Below are 23,628 nucleotides of genomic sequence, written 5' to 3' on the forward strand. Positions count from 1 at the left end.
TGTTTTCACTTGAACTTCTGAGGCTGAGGAGTGACCTGATAGAGGTCTACAAAATTGAGTGACCAGAATAGAATGAATAGCTGGAGTCTCTTTTTCAGGGTAGAAATATTAGTTACTAGGGGGACATAGGTTGAATGTAAAAGGGAGAAAGTTTAAAGGAGATGGTTGAGGAAGCCAGAATCAGACAAGGCTCGAGAGGATTAAAAGGTAGCCAAGAAGGAACTGAAGAAAGGAGAGTTAGAAGGAGGCCTGAAAAAACCTTGCTGGGTAGGATTAAGGAAAACCCCAAGGCATTCTACACTTATGTGAGGAGCAAGAGGATGGCCAGCGTGAGGCTAGGGCTGATCAGGGATAGTGCCTGGAGTTGGAGGAAACTTGTGCCTGGAGTCTGAGGACGTAGGGAAGGTCCTTAATGCATACTTTGCTTCAGTATTCACTAGTGAGAGGGAACTTGTCTTTACGAAACAGGCTGTTATGCTCAAACAGGTTGATGTTAAGAAGGAGGATGTGCTGGAAATTTTGAAAAACACAAGCTTGGACATGTCCCCTGGGCTAGACGGGCAATACCCAAGGTTTTCACGGAAGCGAGGGAAGAGATTGCTGTGCCTTTGGCGATGATCTTTGCGTCTTCGCTGTCCACTGGAGATGATTTGAGGGTGGCATGTGTTATTCCCTTGTTCAAGAAAGGGAATAGGGTTAACTCTAAATTATAGACCAGTCAGTCTTACGTCGGTGGTGGGCAAATTATTAGAGAGGATTATGAGACAGGATTTATAATTATTTGGAAAAGTATAGTTTGGTTAAAGATAGTCAGCATGGTTTTGTGAGGGGCAGGTCATGCCTCACAAGCCTTACTGAATTCTTTGAGAATGTGATGAAACAGATTGAAGATAGAACAGTGGATGTAGTGTACATGGATTTTAGCAAGGCTTTTGAAAAGGTTCCTCAAGGTAGGATCATTCAAAAAGTAAGGAGACATGGAATACAGGGAAATCTGGTTGTCTGGATACAGAATTGGCTGGCCCACAGTAGACAGAGGGTAGTAGTAGATGGAAAGTATTAAGCCTGGAGCTCAGTGATCAGTAATGTTCTGCAGGAATCTGTTCTGGAGCCTCTGCTCTTTATGATTTTTAAAAATGAGTGGGATAAGGAAGTAGAAGGGTGGGTTAGTAAGTTTGCCAATGACTGGAAGGTTGGTGGAGTTGTGAATAGTATGGAGGGCTGTTGTAAGTTGCAATGGCAGAGCTGGGTTGAGAAGTAGCAGATGGAGTTCAACCCAGAAAAGTGTGAAGTGATTAATTTTGGAAGGTCAAATTTAAATGCAGATTATGGGGTGAAAGGCAGGATTCTTGGGTGGTGTGGAGGAACAGAGGGATCTTGGGGTCCACTTCCATAGATCCCTCAAAAGTTGCCACCAAGTTGATAGGGTTGTTACGAGGGCGTATGGTATGTTGACTTTCATGAGCTGGAGGATTCAGTTTAAGAGCCACAAGGTTATGTTGCAGCTCTGTAAAGCCTTAATTAGACCACACTTGGAATATTGTGTTCAGTTCTGGTTGCCTCATTATAGGAAGGATGTGGAAGCTTTAGAGAGGGCGCAGAGGAGATTTACCAGGATGATGTCTGGACAGAAGGGCATGCCTTATGAAGAAACGTTGAGGGGCTTTTCTCATTGGAGCGAAGAAGGGTAAGAGGCGATTTGATAGAGGTGTACAAGATGATGAGTGACAGAGAGTGGATAGCCAGAGACTTATTCCCAGGGAGGAAATGGTTATCATGAAGGGGTATAATTTTAAGGTGATTGAAGGAAGGTTTAGGGAAGATGTCAGAGGTAGGTTTTTTTACTCAGAGGTGGGTGCATGGAATGCACTGCCAGCAGTGGTAGTTTGAAAAGTGTGTTGCTAGAAAAGCACAGCCAGTCAGGCAGCATCCGAGGAGCAGGAGAGTCAATATTTCAAGTATGAGCTCTTCAGGAATGAAGGGGTGGTGCAAGGGGGCTGAGAGATAAATGGGGCTGTTTTGTGGGGGGTGGGTGGAGGGGCTGGAATGAGGCTAAAGGGTAGGTAGCTGGGAATGTGATAGGTAGATGAAGGTGGGGATGTGATGGTGACAGGTCAGAAAGGAGGATGGAGCAGATAGGTGGGAAGGAAGATGAACACGTAAGACAGTTCAAGAGGGCAGTGCCGAGTTAGAAGGTTGGATCTGGGATAAGGTGCGAGCGGAGGAAATGAGGAAGCTGGTGAAATCCACATTGATCCCGTGTGGCTGGAGGGTCCCAGAGTGAAAGATGAGGCATTCTTCCTCCGGGAGTAGGGTGGCTAGAGTTTGGTGGAGGAGGCCCAGGACTTGCATGCCCTTGGTGGAGAGGGAGTTGAGTGTCGGCCAAAGGGCAGTGAGGTTGTTTCAAGGGTAGGGGTGCGGGAAGTGGAGGAGATGTACTGGACCATCATCGACCACATGGGAGGGGAAATTGCAGTTCTTGAAGAGGGAGGCTGTCTGAGACGTTCTGTGGTGGAATTGGTCCTCCTGGGAGTAGATGCAGCGGAGGTGGAGGAATTGGGAGTAAGTGGTAGTAGAGTCAGATATATTAGGACATTTAACTGGCTCTTGGATAGGCATGTAGATGATAGTAAAATGAAGGATACGTAGGTTAGTTTGATCTTAGAGTAGGATAAAAGGGTCGCCACAACTTAAGGCCTAAAGGGCCAGTACTGTGTTCTGTTGTTCTATGTGAGAAGCAAGTCTTTTTTGGAATGCACCGCCTGAGAAGTGGTAGAAGCAAATACAAAAACTATGTCGAAGAAGCATCTTGACAGATACATGAGTAGGCAGGGAATACAGGGATGCAAACTGATTAGAGGCAAAAGGTTTCCAGTTTAAAAGGTGTCATGTGTTGGCAGAGATCTGATGGGCCAAAGAGTCTGTTCCTGTGCTGTTCTTTGTTCACCAGGAGGATTGATGCACCATCACCTGTGCCAGAATAATTCTGATTTTCTGGTACTTTTACTGATTGCCTTAAATCTGACCTCTCATTATTGAATTTTTGCCACAGGAAACAATTTCTCCTTGTTTACTCTGTCAAAACTCTTAATGATTTTGAATGCCTTTATCAAAGCATCTCTCAACCATGAGTTCCATAGGTGACAGTTTAAGTTTCTCTGTTTTCTCACGAAGAACTCTTTCTTCTCTGGTATGACACTGACTAATCAGCTGTGCAAGGCTTTGACATACTTCTGAACGTTTGGTGTCCATAATTGACCATAATGCTATAGCTGGGGTGATTGTTCTATAAAGGTGAAGCATAACTTCTTGCTTTTGTACTTAGTGGAACCTGTTGATAAAACTAAAGATCCATTCGCCTTTTTAACAGCTTTTCAACTTGGCCTGCCACCTTCAAAGGCTCTTGTACATAAATTCTCAAATTATTTTATTCTGTGCCACTAGAGACAGATGGGTTGACCTGGCAGACCATTATCACTTCTTTGATCAGTTTCACACACCATCACCTTTATCTCAGCAATTTCTTTCCGATCAGAATAATGCAATTAAAATTAATTAACAATGGATAGTAGATGCAACATTATAAAAGACTGAACAAACGTCTGATGAAGATTCTGAATGTAGGTTTGCTCACTGAGCTGTAAGGTTTGTTTTCAGACGTTTCGCCACCATACCAGGTAACATCTTCAGTGAGCCTCTGGGTGGAGCACTGGTGGTGTAGCCCACTTTCTATTTATATGCTTGAGTTTCCTAGGGTTGGTGAAGTCATTTCCTATGGTGATATCATTTCCTGTTCTTTTTCTCAGCGAATAGTAAATGGGATCCAAGTCAATGTGTTCATTGTTAGAGTTCCAGTTGGAAAGCCATGCTTCTAGGAATTCTTGTGTCGTCCCTGTTTGGCTTGTCCTAGGATGGATGTGTTGTCCCTGTTGAAGTGGTGTCCTTCCTCATCCGTATGTAAGGATACTAGTGAGAGGGTGTCATGTCGTTTTGTGGCTAGTTGGTGTTCATGTATCCTGGTGACTAGTTTTCTGCCTGTTTGTCCAGTGTAGTGTTTGTTGCAGTTCTTGCTTTATCAACAAACACATTGACTGGGATCCCATTTACCACCCCCTGAGAAAAAGAACTGGAAATGCTATCACCATAGGAAGTGATGTCACCACAGGAAATGGCCAAGGAAACTTAAACATATAAATAGAAAGTGGGCGACACCACCAGTGATTCATTCGGAGGCTCACTGAAGATGTTACCTAGTACATTGACAAAATGTCTGAAAACGAACCTTCTAGCTCAGTAAGCAAACCTACATCCAGAACTTCAACCTGAGCTCCAAATCTTCTCAAAACTCGTCTGATGAAGATGTTGGCTGAAAGCTCCTTTCCTGACCTACAGCAATTTTGTCAATCCTCATTGATTAAAACATTCAACAGGCACGTAAGCACCTGATTGATTGAGAAATATATCACCATTCCTTCAGTGTCACTGGATCAAAATCCTGAAACTCCCTCACTTAGTGTCATTGTGGTCGTACCTACATCACATGGACTGCTGTGAATGAAGAAGGCAGCTCACCACCATCGCCTTAAGGGAAACTTGGGATGGATAATAAATGCTGGCCCATGGAAACACCACTTCAAATTCCCCTTCGATCCATTCACCATCCAAACTTGGACACCAATCATCAATCCCTTCGGTGTCACCTCGTCAAAATTATGGAACTGTCTCCTTAACAGCACTGCCAGTCTACCAACAGGACATTAACTTCAGTGTTTCAAGAAGACAGCTGACCGCCACTATCACCATTACCACCTCCAGGGCAAATTGGGATGGGTAATAAATGCTAGTCCAGCCAGTGATGCCCAATCCTATGTATGAATGTAAAATTATGCATTAAACAGCACATGAAGTTGAAGCTTTTTGTTTGTATCTTTCAGGACTAGGATGCAAGAAATGTGGGTTTGAGATTGTGCTACAGTGGTGCTAGGTGTTTCAGCCTATGAGTATCAAAGACTGGCAGGTAGTATCAAACAGCAGATTCCTTTAACCGTTCACAGTGCTCAGTATGCTGACTATTCTCAACTAGCCTGTGCTTGCAACCTTCCGGTCACCTGTCCATCACTAAATAAGATTATGGTATTTGAAAACATTTATTAAATTATCTTGCTCAGAAATATACTGGAAGCCAATTTAAGATTATTATTTAGGCTTACAGTATGATTCATTTGTGTGTGTGAGAAGCTGCATATATTCACAGGCGTCCTGTTCTTTGTCAGCAAAAGGAATTTGTTCACATGGCAGTTTTTGCATTGAGGTTATAGAGACTATCATTTCCTTCTGCAACCACCATGGCAATGGCAGTTTCCTGACCAATCAGTTTATCTGGTAGCCCTGAGTTTATTCAGCTTTAAATGACACATAGCTGTAAATCAGGCAAGTGAAAGGAGGGAGGAACTCAAGGAAACTTAGTCATCAGGAAGTTGTACTAAGTAAATTGTTGGTGCTGAAGGCTAACAAGTTCTGTAACAAATCCTGATCCTCTGATCTGAAAAGAAGTGAGTCGTGAGATGGTTGATGTGTTAGTCTAGGTTCACGGAACATTCTATTAAATTGGAGAATAGGATAAGTAACTCCCTTATTCATAAAGTGAGGGATGCAGAAGACAGAAAACTACAGGCCAGTCAGCTTAACATTGTCAGAGGGAAGATGTCAGAAGCTATTGTTAAAGACATCATAGCAGGACACTGAAAAATTAAAGTTAATCCAGAAGAATCAACATGGTTTTGTGAAAGTGAAGTCCTTTTTAACCAATTTATCAGAATTATTTGAAGAAATAACATGTGCTATTAATAAAGAGGAGCCAGTGGGCATACTGTGCTTAAATTTTCAGAACACACTTGATAAGTTGTTTAATGAAGTTTCTTTAATTCATTCACAAGATTTGGGCTTCACTGGCTGAGTAAGCATTTATTGCAGGAAATAAAAGCTTGTGGAGGAAGGGACTTACTTAGTTAAGATTAGCTAGCTAATCGGAAGCTGGCATTTTCTGGTTGTAAATTGTGTGCCACAAAGATCATTGCTGTTGCCTCAACTTATTCCAATTTATTTAATGACTTTAATGAAGACATTGAAGGTATCCTTGATAACTGCACTGATGGCATAAAGATAGGTAAACAAGAAAGTTGTAAAGAGCAAATGAGGCTACAAAGGGAAAATATTGAGTCAGCAAATATCTGACAGATGGAGGGCCATGTGGGGAAATGTGAAATTGTCTATTTTGGTAGGAAAGAGAAACAAAGCCTATTATCTAAAAGGTGACAGGATGCAAAAGGATCTGGGTTCCCTTGTGTATTAATCACAAAAGGTTGCTATGTGGGTACAACAAACAATTAAGAAAATTGATAGAATGTTATTGTTGGTGTGAAGGAAATTGAATACACACCTGAAGCATAAAATGCCTGCTTATACACTGCATTGGTAAGACCTCACCTGGAATATGATGGACAGCATTAGTTTCCTTATTTAGAACGTAGATCATAGAATTGTACAACACAGAACAGGCCCTTCGGCCCATGATATTATGCCGAGGATTATTCCTAATCCAAGATAAGATAACCTAACCTATGTACCCCTCAATTCACTACTGTCCATGTGCACGTCCAGCAGTCGCTTAAATGTCCCCAGTGACTCTGCTTTCTCCACCATCGCTGGCAATGCATTCCGTGCATTCACAACTCTCTGCGTAAAGAACCTACCTCTGACATCTCCTCAATATCTTCCTGCAAATATCTTAAAACTATGACCCCTCGTGCCAGTCAATCCTACCCTGGGGAAAAGTCTGTGGCTATTGACTCTATCTGCTTCTCATTACCTTGTATACCTTGATCAGGTCACTTGTCTTCCACCTCTCCAGAGAAAAGTCCGAGCTTGGCCAACCTATCTTTGTAAGACAAGCCTTCCGGTCCAGGTGGCATCATGGTAAATCTTTTTTGCACCCTCTCCAAAGCCTCCGTATCTTCCTACAATCGGGTGACCAGAAATGGGCACAATATTCCAAGTGTGGTCTCGCCAGGGTCTTGTAGAGCTGCAGCAAAACCTTGCGGCTCTTAAACTCGATCACCCTGTTAATGAAAGCCAAAACACCATATGCATTCTTAACAGCCCTATCCACTTGGGTGGCAACTTTGAGGGATCTATGGACTTCCACACCAAGATCCCACTGTTCCTCCACACTGCCAAGAATCCTGTCTCTAATCCTGTATTCAGCATTCACATTCAACTTCCAAAATTCATCACTTCATTTTTATCCAGATTGAACTCCATCTGCCATTTCTCAGCCCAGCTCTGCATCCTGTCTATGTCGCACTGAAGCCTGCAATCACCCTTGATACTATCAACATCACCTCCAACCTTTGTGTTATCGGCAAATTTACTAACCCACCCCTCGACCTCCTCATCCAATTTGTTTATAAAAACTACAAAGAGCAGAGGCTCAAGACCAGAGTCCTGCGGGACCCCACTCAACACTGACCTCTAGGCAGAATACTTTCCATCTACAACCACTCTCTGCCTTCTGTCAGCCAACCAATTCTGAATCCAGACAGACAAATCTCCCTGTATCCCATACCTCCTGACTTTATGAATGAGCCTACCATGGGGAACCTTATCAAATGTGTTGCTGAAGTCCATATACACCACATCCACTGCTCGACCTTCGTCAATCTGTCTCATCACCACCTCAAAGAACTCAATAAGATTTGTGAGGCATGACCTGCCCCTTTAATCACACTATGCTTTTCCAAATAGTCATAAATCCTATCACTCAGAATTCTTTCCAAAGCCTTGTTGACCACAGACATAAGACTGACTGGTCTGTAAATGCTCCGAAGTTATATCTCAGAATTATTTGTCTATCTCTATGCCAACCATGGTCCAACCAACCTGTGCCCACCACCTCAGTTCTGATGAACGTAGGATGAAAAGACTTTGTGTCTCTTTTTAGCAATGAAAAGCATCAAGAGCGTGTTTCTCTTTTTAATGATATTTATGATGAATGTTCTTTCCCTAATGTTCTCTGGAATTCACATCTAATAAGATAGACTGGCAAAAATAACTGGGACTCTAAAGTATATTTTTGCAAAAAAGTTTGAGGAAGAGGAGAAATCCAAATGATCAGGGTATTATTTATTTTTAGGTTATGGTCTCAGAGTGAGTGTTGAACTTATTACACCCTTTCCAGGAACATTGCATTCATAAAATTTTTGAGCTTGCAGTTAAGAGTATAATCCATCCTTGGCATTTCATCTTGTCCCACCAGTCCTTCTACATGTACCATCTTAGTTATCTCGCGCTCTGTATTTATTTCCGTTTTGACTGGAAATAATGTCCAAAACGGATTATAAAACAAAATATTATCACAGGCCCTTGTGTCATGTCCCTCTCTCTTCTACGTGCTTGCCTTTTTTGTAGCTTTATACCATGCTTAGCAATTTTTTTTTTGTGATGCTAGTAAGCTAGTGACAAAAACAGAAATTGCAGGATTGGCATCTGTTGAGAGAGGGTTGTCTGATGAAGGGTCACTGGACCTGAAATGTTAACTCTGCTTTCTTGCCACAGGTGCTGCCAGACCAGCCGGGTTTCTCCAGCAACTTCTGTTTCTGTTTCAGATTTCTTGCATCTGCAGTCCTTTGTTTTAATTTTAATTAAACCAGCCTGACTTAAGCTTTTCATTATTTTTTGGGATAAATTTCTGGTGACTTCTAAACAGGTTAGCTTCCTGTCTTAAAAAAACTGAAGACTGGTCAGATTAGTAGACTTATTGTACTCTATATTACTTTCTCCCCACCCCCACCCTCTTCTTATTTATCTCTCCACCCTTCAGGCTCTCTGCCTATATTCCTGATGAAGGGCTTCTGCCCGAAACGTCGATTTTACTCCTCGGATGCTGCCTGAACTGCTGTGCTCTTCCAGCACCACTAATCCAGAATCTGGTTTCCAGCATCTGCAGTCATTGTTTTTACCTAGTTGATTTTAACCCTACTGCAAATCCTCTTACAAGAATGCCTGCCTTGAAGAAGTTTTCCTCCTCTCTCTACAAGCATCTCAGGGAGTCCCTCTCCCACTGCAACTCCCAGATCATCTCCTCTGCCCTGAAGCTCTTTGTCCTACCTGCCTATCTTCTTTTCCACCTATCCACTTCACCCCCCCCCCCCCCCGACCCATCACCTTCATCCCCTCCCCCACTCACCTATTGCACTCTATGCTACTTTCTCCCCACCCCCACTCTCCTCTCATTTATCTCTCCACCCTTCAGGCGCTCTGCCTGTATTCCTGATGAAGGATGAAATGTTGATTTTACTGCTCAGATGCTGCCTGAACTGCTGTGCTTTTCCAGCATCATTCTAATCTAGACTTCCATTGGTGACATGTTGCACCTTTGAGCCGTAGAGCAAAGCAAAAGGAAATCCATATCTCTGTGTAGGTAACCTTACTAACTGAATATTTCAGCTGAGGGGGTACAGAATTTCAGAGAAGAAATTAAACCAAAACCTCCATCAGCCATCCCAAGTGAGTGTCAGATCTCATCACGATTTTGAGGGAATGCGTTGGAATCCATCCCGGTGATCTGGTTAATATTTATTGCTCAGTCAACATCACCAAAATGGTATTGGGCCATTTATTTCATAATCATTTATAAGAGCTTGCTGTGGGCAAGTAGGTTGCTATGTTTTAATGTACAATATTGATTACATTCCAAGCAAGTACTTCAATAGCTCTAAAGTACTTTCAAGGCTTCCTGTGGTTGTGAAAGACACTGTATAAGTGCAAACTCATGATTTGCTTTTGGGATTAAAAACACATGTTACTGCAAACAATTTATGACTCTTGCTCCAATTTTCTCCTCATCCAACATTTTGCCGTAGCACAGATTTCTCTTAAACGTGGCTGACAGACGTCACTGAATTGGCTTTGCTGGTCGGACATGCCTCATGGAAGTCTGCACTTGATGTACTCCCTCTGTAGAGAAATACATTAACAGTTTCCCATTTACTTCGGATTAGGTACACATCATGCATACAGTTAAAATCCTGAAATTGTGAAAATGTTGGATGTTTTCATACCTGAAATCTGAAACCTTACAGCATGAAGTAACCAATCGGCCATGGTGCTTGTGCTGCTAACTGTTCTTATTTGCTTATCCATTCCATATATTCATAACATTTCATATGGAGTTGAATGCAGTTTTAAGAAAGAATGTAAGTTATTATTTCTACTGTAGTTAAACCTCCGTGAAAAATAATTCTTCTGGTTTCCCACCATTCCTTGAGTGATAATTGGGCCATGATGCTTGAAACCGATGAAATTATTAACCAATGGGAACAGGCTTTTCCTTTCTATTCTTAAACCTTTAACATATTTGAAAAATTTCCAAACTACTTGACCAAAAATATGTCTTTCTTTCCAGCTTTAATTTGTCTTTCTGATACTTCATTTCTTATTTTTAAGCGTAGATTATGGAGCAGTAAGTGGCATCTATTCTGCTAGTAGGAGTTTACCTGAAAGATGTTCATAGTGTTGACTTTTTGCATTTAATCAGGAAAGTAATTATTTAGCCTAGCTCTGGACTCAATGTCGAGTTCAATAACTTTAGTGCTTGAGTTCTCCTATGTCCTTACCCCAACCTCTCCATCAGGCCTTGCTATCATACAGTAGACAAGGGCTCGTCTACTGAGGTGGTATGGGCTGAAGTTAGAAACAGGAGAGGAGAGGTCACAATGCTGGGAGTTATTATAGGCCTCCGCAGAAAGGAACAGAGTGGTCATTATGGGGGTCTTTAACTTCCCCAACATTGACTGGAAATGCTATAACTCTAGTAAGTCAGATGGATCAGTTTTTGTCCAATATGTGCAGTAGAGTTTCCTGACACAGTTTGTCGAAGGGCTGACGAGGGGAGGCCACACTGGCTCTGGTGCTTGGAAATGAACCAGGCCAGGTGTTTGCTTTAGTGGTAGGTGAGCACTTTGGAGAGAGTGACCATAATTCAATTACGTTTAGCTTTGCAATGGAAAGGGATAGGTGCATGCTACAGGGCAAGAGTTATAGATGGGGAAGGGCAATTATAATGTGATTAGGCAAGACTTAGGTGGCATAGAATGGGGCAGCAAAATGCAGGGGAGTGGGACAATCGAAATGTGGAGCTGTTTAAGGAACAGATATTGCATGTCCTTGATAGGTCTGTCCCTGTCAGGCAAGGAGGAAGTGATAAGGTAAAGGAACCATGGTTTACTAAAGAAATTGCATCTCTTGTTAAGCAGAAGAAGGAGGCTTATGTGAAGTTGAGATGAGATGGTTCAGATTAATAGGTAGAATAAAGGAGAACCCTAAAGCTTTCTATAGGTATGTGAGGAATAAAAGGATGACTAGGGTAGGAATAGGGTCTGTCAAAGACAGAAGTGGGAAGTTGTGTGTGGACCCTGTGGAGATAGGAAAGGTGCTAAATGAATATTTCGCATCTGTTTTCACTCAGGAAAAGGAGAATATTGTAGAGGAGAAGAATGAGAGACAGGACATTAGACTGGCAAGGACCGAAGATAGTAAGGAAGAGGTGTTATCAATTCGAGAAGTCCCCTGGGTCAGATGGGATTTATCCGAGGATTCTCTGGGAAAGCTAGAGAGGAGATATTGGAGCCTTTGGCCTTGATTTTTGAGTCGTCATTGTCTACAGGTTTAGTACCAGATCACTGGAGGATTGCAATTGTGCCCTTGTTCAAGAAGGGCAGGAGAGATTAGATTCCCTACAGTGTAGAAACAGGCCCTTCGGCCCAAGCAGTTCACACTGACCCTCCGAAGGGTAACTCACCCAGACCCATTTCCCTCTGAGTAATGCACCTAACACTATGGACAATTTAGTATGGCCAATTCACCTGATTTGCACATCTTTGGACTGTGGGAGGAAACTGGAGTACCCAGAGGAAACCCACGCAAATACAAGGAGAATGTGCAAACTCCACACAGACAGTCACCCGAGGCTGGAATTGAACCTGGGATCCTGAGAGGCAGCAGTGCTAACCACTGAGCCACTGTGCCGCCCTTGAAAAGTAGAGGTTGGATGACACAGGTAATTACAGACCCAGGTAATTACAGGCTGTGGTAGGAAAAGTTTTGGAAAGGATTATAAGAGATAGGATTTATAATCATCTAACAGCAACAATTTGATTTCAGATAGTCAACATGGTTTTGTCGAGGGCAAGTCATGTCTCACAAACTTCATTGAGTATTTTAAACAGGTGACCAAGTATGTGCATGAGGATAGGGTAGTTGACCTGATGTACATGGACTTCAGTAAAGCCTTTGATAAGTTCCACATGATAAGCTGTTGGGGAAAAAAGTGCAGAGGCATGAGATTGAGGGTGATTTAGCAGTTTGGATTAGGAGCTGGCTTTCCGTAAAAAGGCAGTGAGTGGTGGTTGGTGGAAAATATTCAGCCTGGAGTCTGGTTACTAATGGTGTGTCACAAGGATCTGTTTTGGGACCACTACTGTTTATCATTTTTGTAAATGACTAAGACACAGGCATAGGTGGATGGGTCAGTAAGTTTGTAGATGACATGACACTAAAGTCGGTGGAGTAGTGGACAGTGTGGAAGAATGTTGCAGATTGCAGTCAGACTTGGATAAACTGCAGAATTGGGCTGAGAGGTAGCAAATGGAGTTCAATGCAGCTAAATATGAGGTAATTCACTTTGGTAAGAATAACAGGAAGGCAGAATACTGGGTCACTGGAAAGATTCTTGGGAGTGTGGATGTGCAGAGGGATCTTCGAGTCCATGTACATAGATCCCTGAAAGTTGCCACCCAGGTGGATAGTGCTGTTAAGAAGGCATACAGTGTGTTAGGACTTTTTGGTAGTGGGATAGAGTTCCAGAGCCGTAATGTCATGCTGCAACTATACAAAATGCAAGTGCGGTTGCATTTGGAATATTGTGTACAGTTCTGGTCGCCATATTTCGGGAAGGATGTGGAAGCATTGGAAAAGGTGCAGAGGAGATTTACTAGAATGTTGCCTGGTCTGGAGGGAAGGTCTTATGAGGAACTGCTGAGAGACTTGGGTTTGTTCTCATTTGAGAGAAAAAGGCTAAGAGGGGATTTGACAGAGACATACAAGATGATCAGAGGATTAGGTAGGGACGACAGTTTAAGTCTTTTTCCTCGGATGATGACGTCAGCTTGTATGAGGGGGCATAGCTACACATTGAGGGGTGATAGATTTAGGACAGATGTCAGAGGCAGGTGCTTTACTAAGAGAGTGGTAAGGGCATGGAATGCCCTGCCTGCTAATGTAGTTAACTCACCCACATTAGGAATATTTAAATAATCCTTGGATAAGCAAATGGATGATGATGGAATAGTGTTGGGGGATAGGCTTAGATTAGTTCACAGGTCAGCGCAACGTTGTGAGAGGCGAAGGACCTGTTCTGTGCTGTACTGTTCTATTTTCTATCATATAAAATGGAGAGAACTGCAGGTGCTGTAAATCAGAAACAAAAACCGAAGTTGCTAGAAAAGCTCAGCAAGTTGGCAGCATCTGTGGAAAGAAATCAGAATTAACATTTTAGGTCCGGTGACCCTCCTTCAGAACACTCCCTCCACCCTATCCTCTACATATAAACCAAACTTTTCCTTAGAACTGATGGCAGCTAGGAAGGGTCACTGGATCCAAAACGTTAACTCTGATTTCTTTTCACAGATGCTGCCAGACATGTTATTGCTGCTATTACATACCACCTATTGTTAGCCACTAATAGTCCCCATTAACAGCTATTCACCCTCCTGGCCTGATTGTTATCCACTCTTTTGTCTGTGCAACTGATCTTCTCTCTCTTTTTGGGCTCTATCCCCACCTATCACTTACTCCTTACTGCTTCTGCCCATCCTATCTTCTGCATGTAAACTGACATTTTCCTAGCTACCATCAGTCCTGAGGAAAGGTCACTCGATCTAAAATGTTAACTCTGATTTCTCTCCACAGATGCTGCCAGACTTGCTGAGCTTTTTCAGCAATTTCTATTTTTGTCTCTGATTTACAGCATCTGTAGTTCTTTCGGTTTTTACTTGATTTATTTTGCTCCTCAAGCCAATTCCTTGACAAATGGTTGGGGCACCTGGACAGAGGAGATTAAATCATTGAAAAACGAATGGGTTTTGTTGGGGATGGTCTGGGATGTTAGAGTCAATGAGGTGACGAATAACGTGTAGACAATAACCCAGCGACATTGAGTTTCTTTGTTTGGAGACTTGTTGGTGAGATAAAATACTAAAAAGTGTAAGTGAAAAACCTTTGTTCCTGATATTGGAAAGAGGGTGAATGGTAATATATTCTGACTTTTGAATGTCTGGCCTTGCCTTTACACATTTGCCAAGAACACACAAAGCATAGAGCCTTGTTTTGAATGTAGCTATGTAACCTAAATGGACAATTAAAATGAAAGCGAATTAATTAAAACAGTTTACTAGCAATAGAATAGCTCTCTTGTGATTTTAGACAGGAAGTAGGTTTAATGGATGGCTGCTTAATTGGTTTTGGACATGGGGGGGTGCGGGGAAAGGGGGTGTGATGAGTTGCAGAGGATCTTATGTGGCTTAACTGAAGCACAGTTGTTGAAAGTGCCAGTTCAGCATTTTGCAGTGTTCTGTCTGAACAAACAGTAAATCTTGTGTATGTTGCGGGTGGGATCATATATAGAAAAGAGTAAGAAAAGTCAAAGTTGCAATTAGATAAGCTTTTCAGCTTGACACTAAGCTCCCTGGTATAACCTGCCAAATATCAGTTGGCACAAATTCAGGATTAGTGCTGTAAGAGAGCTTGAGCTTGAGAATTCTTTTCATGGAAAAAACTCTTGGGATATTTTGCCAGATGCCGTTATTAAAACCAGGTGAATAAAGATCTGCAGGGGGGGAATTAACTGAGTGTTTCAGGGAAAATGCAAAATGTTTCTACAATCTTTGGAAAGAGAGCAGAGATGTGGATTCAAATAACTGGTAGCTCACACAATCATGCTCAAATCTGAGATTCTAAACATTTTGAGCAGCAGTTTTGCACTTTTTTGAGGATAAAGAGTAGAGTACCTGAGGGTCCTGTGCAATTGATATATTTTTATGTAACACTGTCCCTGAACTAGTGTCAGCGGCCATCTATATGACGTGTGCCAAAAAAGGCAGCTTTTAATCTATTCTCATTTTTTTTTTGTACATCTTTAATTTTCTTCTATCGGTGTATATGAAAAGATTAATCTTGAAAATGTAGGCTGAATGATCTGCTGCTGTTCTACAGATATCAATGATGGCCTGGTACTATAAACAGATGACATCATAGCTTTAAAGATCCAATTTGTTTTGTTCAACTGAAACATGGCAAAATCTCAGTAAATTTTGCAATGTTGAAAAAGGCTAAAACCTTAAGCATAAGCTACTAAATTGCACAACTTTCTGGCATTAATGTGAAGTTATTTCATGAGTTGTGGAGTAACTTACTTTGTTCTTTCAGTCTTTGATATTAAATTGATACTGAGATTTTGCCCATTTATACCTATGTTCTCCCCATCTCCCAACCTTTTAATTCTTGTCCTTTTATTGTTTCAGCTGTGGGAATAGGGTCCTGGTGCTTCCACATGACATTGAAATATGAAATGCAGGTAAGCAACTGCGCAGCTATCTCATTCATTAAAGGTTCAGTTTCTTGGCTACCTGTTTACATTTTGAATATTCTTGGTATGTGTGACAATGTAACATGATTTATTATTGTCACATGTACCTAAGTACGGTGAAATGTTTTGTTTTGCGTGCAGTATAGATAGATCATAGCATACTAGGGCATACAGTTCCTAATATGATTGAACAAAGTTATGGCTGCACAGGAGGTGTACAAAACAGAAGTTCACAACAGTTAACATCATAATTCAACTTCATAATCATAAGAAAGAAGAGCAGGGTTAAAATTTGGTCCACCCATGTCAATGAGATGGTCAAGAAAGCACATCAATGCGTGTGCATCGTCAAGAGGCTAAGAACATTCGGTATGTCAGGAAAGACCCTTACTAATTTTTATAGATGCACCATTGAAAGCATTCTGTGCAGATGCATCATGGCTTGGCAACTGCTCTGTCCAGTACTGTAAGAAACTGCAGAGAGTTGTGAACACAGCCCAGTCCATCGTGCAAACCAAATGTCCATCTATTGACTGCATCTATATTTCTTGCTGCCAGGGAAAGGCAGCCAACATAATCAAAGACTCTTCCTACCCCGGTTATAATCTGTTCCAACCTCTTCCATCAGGTGGAAGATACAAAAGCTTAAACAGATTCAAGAACAGCTGGTTCCCTGCTGTTATTAGGTCCTCCCAAATTTTAAATATAATATTGACCTTGCTGTCTGAGCACCTTCTCTGCAGCCATAACATTGTATTCTTGCTCTGTTCTATTAACCTAATGCACTTTATATGAAGTTAAAAGTCACACAACACCAGGTTATAGTCTAACAGGTTTGTTTATTTGGAAGCACTAGCCTTCGGAGCACTGCTCCTTCGTCAGGTGGTTGTGGAGTATAAAATTGTAAGGCACAGAAGTTACAGCAAAAGTTTACAGTGTGATGCAACTGAAATTATATATTGAAAAAGACCTGGATTGTTTGTTAAGTGTCTCGTCTTTTAGGATGACCATGTTGGGTTCAGTTCTTTCTTTCGGGGGCGGCACGGTGGCTCAGTGAGGCACTGCTGCTTCACAGTGCCAGGGACCCGGGTTGAATTCCAGCCTCTGGGGACTGTTTGTGTGGAGTTTGCACATTCTCCCTGTGTCTGCGTGAGTTTCCTCTAGTGCTCTGGTTTCCTCCCACAGTTCAAAGATGTGTGGGTTAGGTGGTTTGGCCATGTTAAATTGCCCATAGTGTTAGGTGCATTCGTCAGAGGGAAATGGATTTTGGTAGGTTACTTTCTGGAGGGTCGGTGTGGACTTGTTGGGCGAAAGGGCTCGTCTCCACACTAGGGAATCTTAAAAAAAATGGAAATCCCAGAACTCTTTTTTAAAGAGTTCTCAGGTAAACTTTAACACTAGATGCCATGTCAGCTCAGATAATGCATTGTAGGTATGAAGTGTCCTGTGTGAGACTGTCTGTGCTCCAATGTTCAGACTGATTCTATTTCTAAAAAAGAATTTACAGAATCTTACATGGACTCATGCAGTTTTTGAGCAAAATAAAATGTAATTCTGCAAGTATAGATTCACCCCACAAACGTGTGTGTGTGTGTGTGTGTGTGTGTGTGTGTGTGTAAACATGTATAAGTCTGTGAGAGGGTGTGAGTGTGACAAGGGCAACAGATAAATGGAAGCACCAACATCTGCAAGTTCCCTTCCAAACCTTGCACCATAGAGTTGGAACCATATTATTATTCTTTCACCATTGCTGGGTCAAAGTCTTGGAATTCCCTTAATAATAGCATTGTGAGGGTACCTATGCTATGTTGACTGAGGTGATTCAAGAAGGCGTTGTGCAACACTGTTATCTCAGAGGGAAGTAATTGGAGGAGTCGGTTAGCTCAGTTGGCTGACTTGCAATGCAGAGTGATGCCAGTTACAATAGCTCAATTCCCACACTGCCTGCGGTCATCATGAAGGATTCTCCTTTCATCCTCTCTGTTCATCAGGAGCATGGTGACCCTTTGGTTAAACCATTACCACTTGTTTCCCTCTAAGAAGAGAGCAACCTTGGTCTGATGGGACTTTGGCGACTTTGCCTTTATCTAACTGTCTTGGTAAAAATGGAAGAGAAACGCTTGCAATTCTGTACCGCTGACATTTAAAGCATCAATAGCATTCTATGTACTATTTTATATTATTATAGTTTTCGTGTTTCTTGATTCCTCAGGAGTGCGCTGGTGCAAGCTTTCACAGGTTGTGCTTATCCAGTTCTTTCCCACATTTAATAGATGAATTTTTTTAAAACATAGTTTATTTATGGGATGTGAGCTTCAATGGATGGGCCAGCATTTATTGCTGATACCTGATTGCCCTCAAGAAGGAGATGCTTGCTTGAGCTATTGCAGCTCATTTGGTGTAGATACCCACACTGTTGTTAGTGAGGGAATTCAACCCAAGATTTCAACCCAATGACTGTGAGAGCACAGTGATGTATTTTCAAGTCAGGACAGTGACTGACTTGGAGGGAAACTTGCAGATGGTGGTGTTCCCTTGTATCTACTGCCACTGTCCTTCTGAATGATGGTGGTCATGTGTTTGAAGGGTCTTGTCTAAACAGCCTTGATAAATTTCTGCAGTGCATCTTGTGGATTTGGTGGAGGAACTGGATGCTTGTAAATGTGGTGACAATAAGATGGGCTGCTTTGAATGGTGCCAAGCTCCTTGAGTGTTGTTGGAGCTTTTTTGTCCAGGCAATTGGGAATTATTCCATCACATTCCTGACTTGCGTCTCTTTGACAGTGGCTAGGCTTTGTGAATCAGGTGAGCTAATTACTTCAGAATTCCTAGTCTCTGACTCGCCATTGTATTTGTATAGTTCAATTCCTGGTCAGTGATAACCCTCCCAAGGTGTTAATTCTATACTGCATTTGATTGTCAAGAGCCGATGGTTACATTCTGTCTGGTGATAGTTGTTGCCTGGCATTTGTCTGGCATGGCTGTACTTGGCACTTCATGGTACAAACCGATGTTGTCCAGGGTTCCTCCATTTGAACATGGACTGCTTCAGTGTCTGAGAAGTTGCAAATGATGCTGAATATTGCGCAATCATCAACTAGCAACTCCACATCTGACCTTATGATGGGAAGGACTGTTGTGGTGTCATGGTAAAGTTCTTACCTATGGGCCAGAAAGCCTGGATTCACGTCCCACTTGTTCCAGTGGGGGCGTCTCATGCTTTTCTAAAAAAAAATCAATTATTCAGAAGTATTTTTGGGAGGGTGTGTGGTAGGCTAGTATTCCAGAGCTCTAACTAATGCAATACAGATGAGAGTTAAAATCCCAGAAACTTAAAGGCTCTTGTGGTGCAGTAGCAGTGTCCCTACTTTGAGCTAGGAGATCTGGTTTCAAGGGCCAGTTGTGCCAGAGGTGTACAATGACATCTCTGAGCAGGTTAATTAGAAAGTCCCTGAGGAAGTACTGCAGAGGTGTCCTGGAACTGGGATAACTGATCTCAAACAGCCATAGCCATCTTCCTTTGTGCTAGATATGACTCCAGCCAGTTGAGATTTGGCCCCTTATTCTCACTGGAGTTTTAACTTTGCCATGGGCACGCCCAGTCAAATGTCGCCTTGATGCCAAAGGCAGTGGCACTCTCCTCTCACCTTTGGAATTCAGCTTTTTTGACTGTTTGAACCAAGGCTGTAATGAGGTCAGGAGCTGAATAACCCTGGCAGGACCCAAACTGATTAGCAATGAGTAGGTCATTGTGCTGCTTGTTAGTGCAGTTGTGACCCCTTGTGTCACTTTACTGATGATTAGGAGGAGATTCGGAATTTCAGGTTTTATCATTTTTCTGCTGATGTAACCAAAATCGTATCTTGGATATTGCTTTTTTCTTCCATCTTCCTGTATAGTAGGGGAATTAAGGGGAATGGAATTGTTCCTCAATTCTTTCTGGTCACTGCAGTTTTGAAGTATGAATATGTTGAGTTTGAGCAATACCGATTGAGTATGACCTGTTTCCACTGCAACTCTGCTCCTTGCCCACTTACCGTAATCAAGGTTGCATAACTGACAGTGTTTGCAAGCATTGGTTGTGTTCCTGGCTGTGGTATCTTCCTCAATATCTTGCATTTACACTGTTCCAGTTGGCTTGTAAATTCCTCATGTTTGAGTGCTTCCTCTGAGAATTGCAGCAGTCCTCTTGCTACTGTAAACAATTGGTATCATTATCCAAGTCAAAGTTTATCGTTGATCTTCAGAGTGATTTCGGTTTGCTCTGGTATTTGGGCTTCATTAATAAATTAGGCAATTAGTTAACTATCTTATAGTTATGATTTGGAGATGCTGATGTTGGACTAGGATGTACAAAGCTAAAAATCACACAATAACCAGGTTATAGTCGAACAGGGTTGTTTGGATGCACTAGCTTTCGGAGCACTGCTTTTGGGGAACAAGATTTGTTATGCATTACATGCAAGGAACTACTCGTGTTTCTGATGTTTCCTGCTTCTCTATCCAATTTTACCCTTTCCTGAGCTTTGACTTACCCCTTTAAGTTTCTCCAGTTTTCACTGTCTTCCCCCTCCAGTTTAACCCGTTATCCTTTATCATGTTAAACTGAGATGAGAAGAACCTGGAAATACTGTCACTTTAAAGTTCAACACCATCGTAACTTGGACATGTCTCAGTTCCTTCATTGTCGCATCGCCCAATGCCATTCAATATGGTGGATCTTCTGATCCATCTTCTCAAACAACAACTCAGGTTGGTCAGTAAAGATGAACTTTGTGAGCAAAATCCACACCCCTACAAATAATAGGGATGAGGGAAAAATAACTGGATAGTGAGGTATGACCAGAATGCTAACTGTCACTTAGACCAATGTGTGACGTGTAATTTAACCTCCAAGTTAATACCATATCAGGATCTCTGAAAGAGCTGAACCAGCAGCTGAATGTGGGTGTCAGCACAGAACTAGACATTTGTTACATAGTAACAGAAACAGGAATAGGCCATTTGGCCTGTCGAGCCTGCTCCACAATTCATTAAGATCATGACTAATCGATCTCAGCTCCTCCTACCTTAATTCCTCTACCATGCGAAAACCAATCAAACTGTGTCTTGAATAAATTTAATGAACCTGCCTCTACTGCTTCCTTGGGCACAGAATTCCATAGATTTACTACTCTCCGGGGAAAAACTTTCTCCTCATCTCTAATCTAAATCTACTTCCCCTAAGCTTGAGGCCATATCCCCTCGTCGTAGTCTCACCCACCAACGGAAACAACTTGCCTCCCTCTATCTCATCTATCCCTTTCATAATTTTATATGTTTCTATAAGATCCCCTCTTGTTCTTCTAAATTCTAGCATGTACTGTCCCAGGCAACTCAACCTCTCCTCATAGGGTAATCCTCCTCACCTCTGGAATCAACCTGGTGCATCACCTCCAAGCCAGAATATCCTTTCTCAAGTAAGGGACCAGAACTGCGCAAATACTCTAGGTGTGGCCTCACCAACACCTTGTACAATTGCAGCAGAACCTCCCTGCTCTTAAATTCAATCCCACTAGTAAAAAGAGCCAATATTCCGTCTGCCTTCTCGATTACCTGTTGCACCTGCAAATCAACTTTTAGCAATTCATATATGAGCACTCCTAGGTCCCTCTGCACAACAGCATCTTGCAATCTTTCACCATTTAAATAATACTCTGACCTACTATTTTTATTTCCAAAGTGGATGATCTCACATTTTTAAGCATTGTACTCCATCTGCCAGGCCTTTGCCCACTCACATAACCTATCTAAATCTCTGTGCAGACCCTCCACATCCTCTGCAAAGTTTGCCTTTCCATTCAATTTAGTGTCATGAGCAAACTTGGATATGTTCCCCTTTGTCTCCTCTTCTAAATCATCTATAAATATTATGAACAGTATGAGATAGACAACGTTGAGCGAGTTGCCCGTGTAATGATGATATCTGTGTCGACACTCTGACACGTTTGCAGCACCTGCCATAACAGGATTTTACAGTGTTGTTGTCCTAAAGGCTGGGCAGTTTGCTGCAAACAGATCATTGTTAGCAGAGTATTGACACGGATGCCACCATTACACATAAGGATACCTCCCACCATGTACATGGCGAGCATTTGTGCGACACGGCCAATGTTGTCTATCTCAGATGCTGCAGGTAAGGATGCCCTGAGGTATGGTACGTTGACGAGACCGAGCAGACGCGACAACAATGGATGAATGGACACCGTGCAACAATCACCAGACAGGAGTGTTTTTTCCCAGTCAGGAAACACTTCAGCAGTCTGGGCCATTCAACCTTAGAACTTCAGGTGACTGTTCTCCAAGGCAGACTTCAGGACAAACAACAATGCAGAGTGGCTGCGCAGAAGCTGATAGCAAAGTTCAGTACCTATGGGGATGGCCTCGACCGGGACCTTGGGTTCATGTCACACTACAGGTGACCCCACTGCATGATATACTCTCACACACACACGCTCCTACGTATTCACATACCTATGCTGACCCTCTCTCATAGACAAGCTCCCTCCCATATGCACGCATATACACTCTCTGCTCTCTCATCCAGGCATGCACCCTCTCACAAACACGTAACCCATCACACTCAACCAAACTTACACACATACATACACCACACATTCTGTGCATGTGGGTGTGTGTGTGCACATGAAAATCACTCTGCCACTCTTACAGGAGCACATAAATTTAAGGAGTGAATTTGTTTTTGCAGAATTACATTTTATTTTACTCAAAAACTGAATGAATCCATGTAAAACTCTGTAAATCCCACCTTAGAAATAGAACCAGTCTAACTCAACATTGAGACACAAGTAGACCTCACACCTTAATGCATTGTCTGTGTTGAGATGGCACCTATTGTTAGAAAAGATAGACCTTTCTTAAGAATGTAATTTAAAAGAAGTTCTGGGATTTATACATCAAAGAACAGAAACCATCACGTCCCAATCCAAGAGATGAAATACTTGATCTAAAATTGTTTAATGTATCATCTCCAAGACACTGTAGTGATTTTGCTATAAATTCTGTGTCTTATGATCGTATTCCTCACAGCCACCTGATGACGAAGCAGTGTTTTGAAAGCTATTGTTTCCAAATAAACCTGTTGGACTATAACCTGGTGTTGTGTGATTTTGAACTATTTCTTCTTAAATAGCCTCCAGCATTTTCCTGATTATAGATGTCATGCCAACTGGTTACAGTGCAGGAAGAGATTATTTAGTATTTCAAGTCTGTATTGGCTCTCTCCGCTTCTCACCCAGTCTTATCTTCCAGTCTCATTCCTCTAACCATGTATATTGTTCCTTTTCAAATATCTGTCTAATTTCTTTTGTAGGTCTTGCCTCTGTTACAGTCTGTCATGCATTTCAGAGCTCAACCACATACTGTATGATAATATTTTTCCTTCTATCACTTATGCTTTTTTAACGCTTTAAATCTGTGCTCTCTTGTGCTAGATTCTTGCAGTGAGAATTCTTTCTATTCACTTACTCTGTCTGGATGGCTCACCATTGTGAATATTTCAACTGTATCTCCTCTGAGCCTTTGCTTCTCCAAGGACAGTGGTGCTAGCTTCTCCAATCTGTTTTCATAAGTAAAATTGCTAATCACTGGATCCTTTCTTGTAATCCTCTTCAGCACTCTATTCAATGCCTTCCGAAAGTGTGACACCCAGAACTGACGTAGTACTTCTACTGAGAGGCTAAACTTTTATTTTACAGAAGTCAACGTAACCTCCTTACTCCTTTGTGCTATTCCCTTATTATTAAAGCCTAGGATATTGTTTGCTGTATTAACTGCTTTCGCAATTTGCCCTGCCAGTAAGCCTAACCCAGATCTCTCTGTTTTTGCTAACCTTTTAGAATTGCACCCTTGTTTTATATTGTCAGTGA

General features: G+C 42.0%; 1 protein-coding gene across 1 annotated transcript in view; it reads left to right on the plus strand.

Moving 5' to 3' along the window:
• acer3 (alkaline ceramidase 3) overlaps window positions 1-23,628 on the plus strand; it is a 202,090-nt gene that overhangs the window by 66,430 nt on the left and 112,032 nt on the right. The window contains exon 3 of the mRNA XM_072576842.1: window positions 15,636-15,688. Coding sequence (XP_072432943.1) covers window positions 15,636-15,688 — 53 coding nt within the window. The remainder of the gene's footprint in view (window positions 1-15,635; window positions 15,689-23,628) is intronic.

The sequence above is a fragment of the Chiloscyllium punctatum genome, chromosome 9, assembly GCF_047496795.1.
Source record: "Chiloscyllium punctatum isolate Juve2018m chromosome 9, sChiPun1.3, whole genome shotgun sequence".
NCBI classification, from domain to species: Eukaryota; Metazoa; Chordata; class Chondrichthyes; order Orectolobiformes; family Hemiscylliidae; genus Chiloscyllium; species Chiloscyllium punctatum.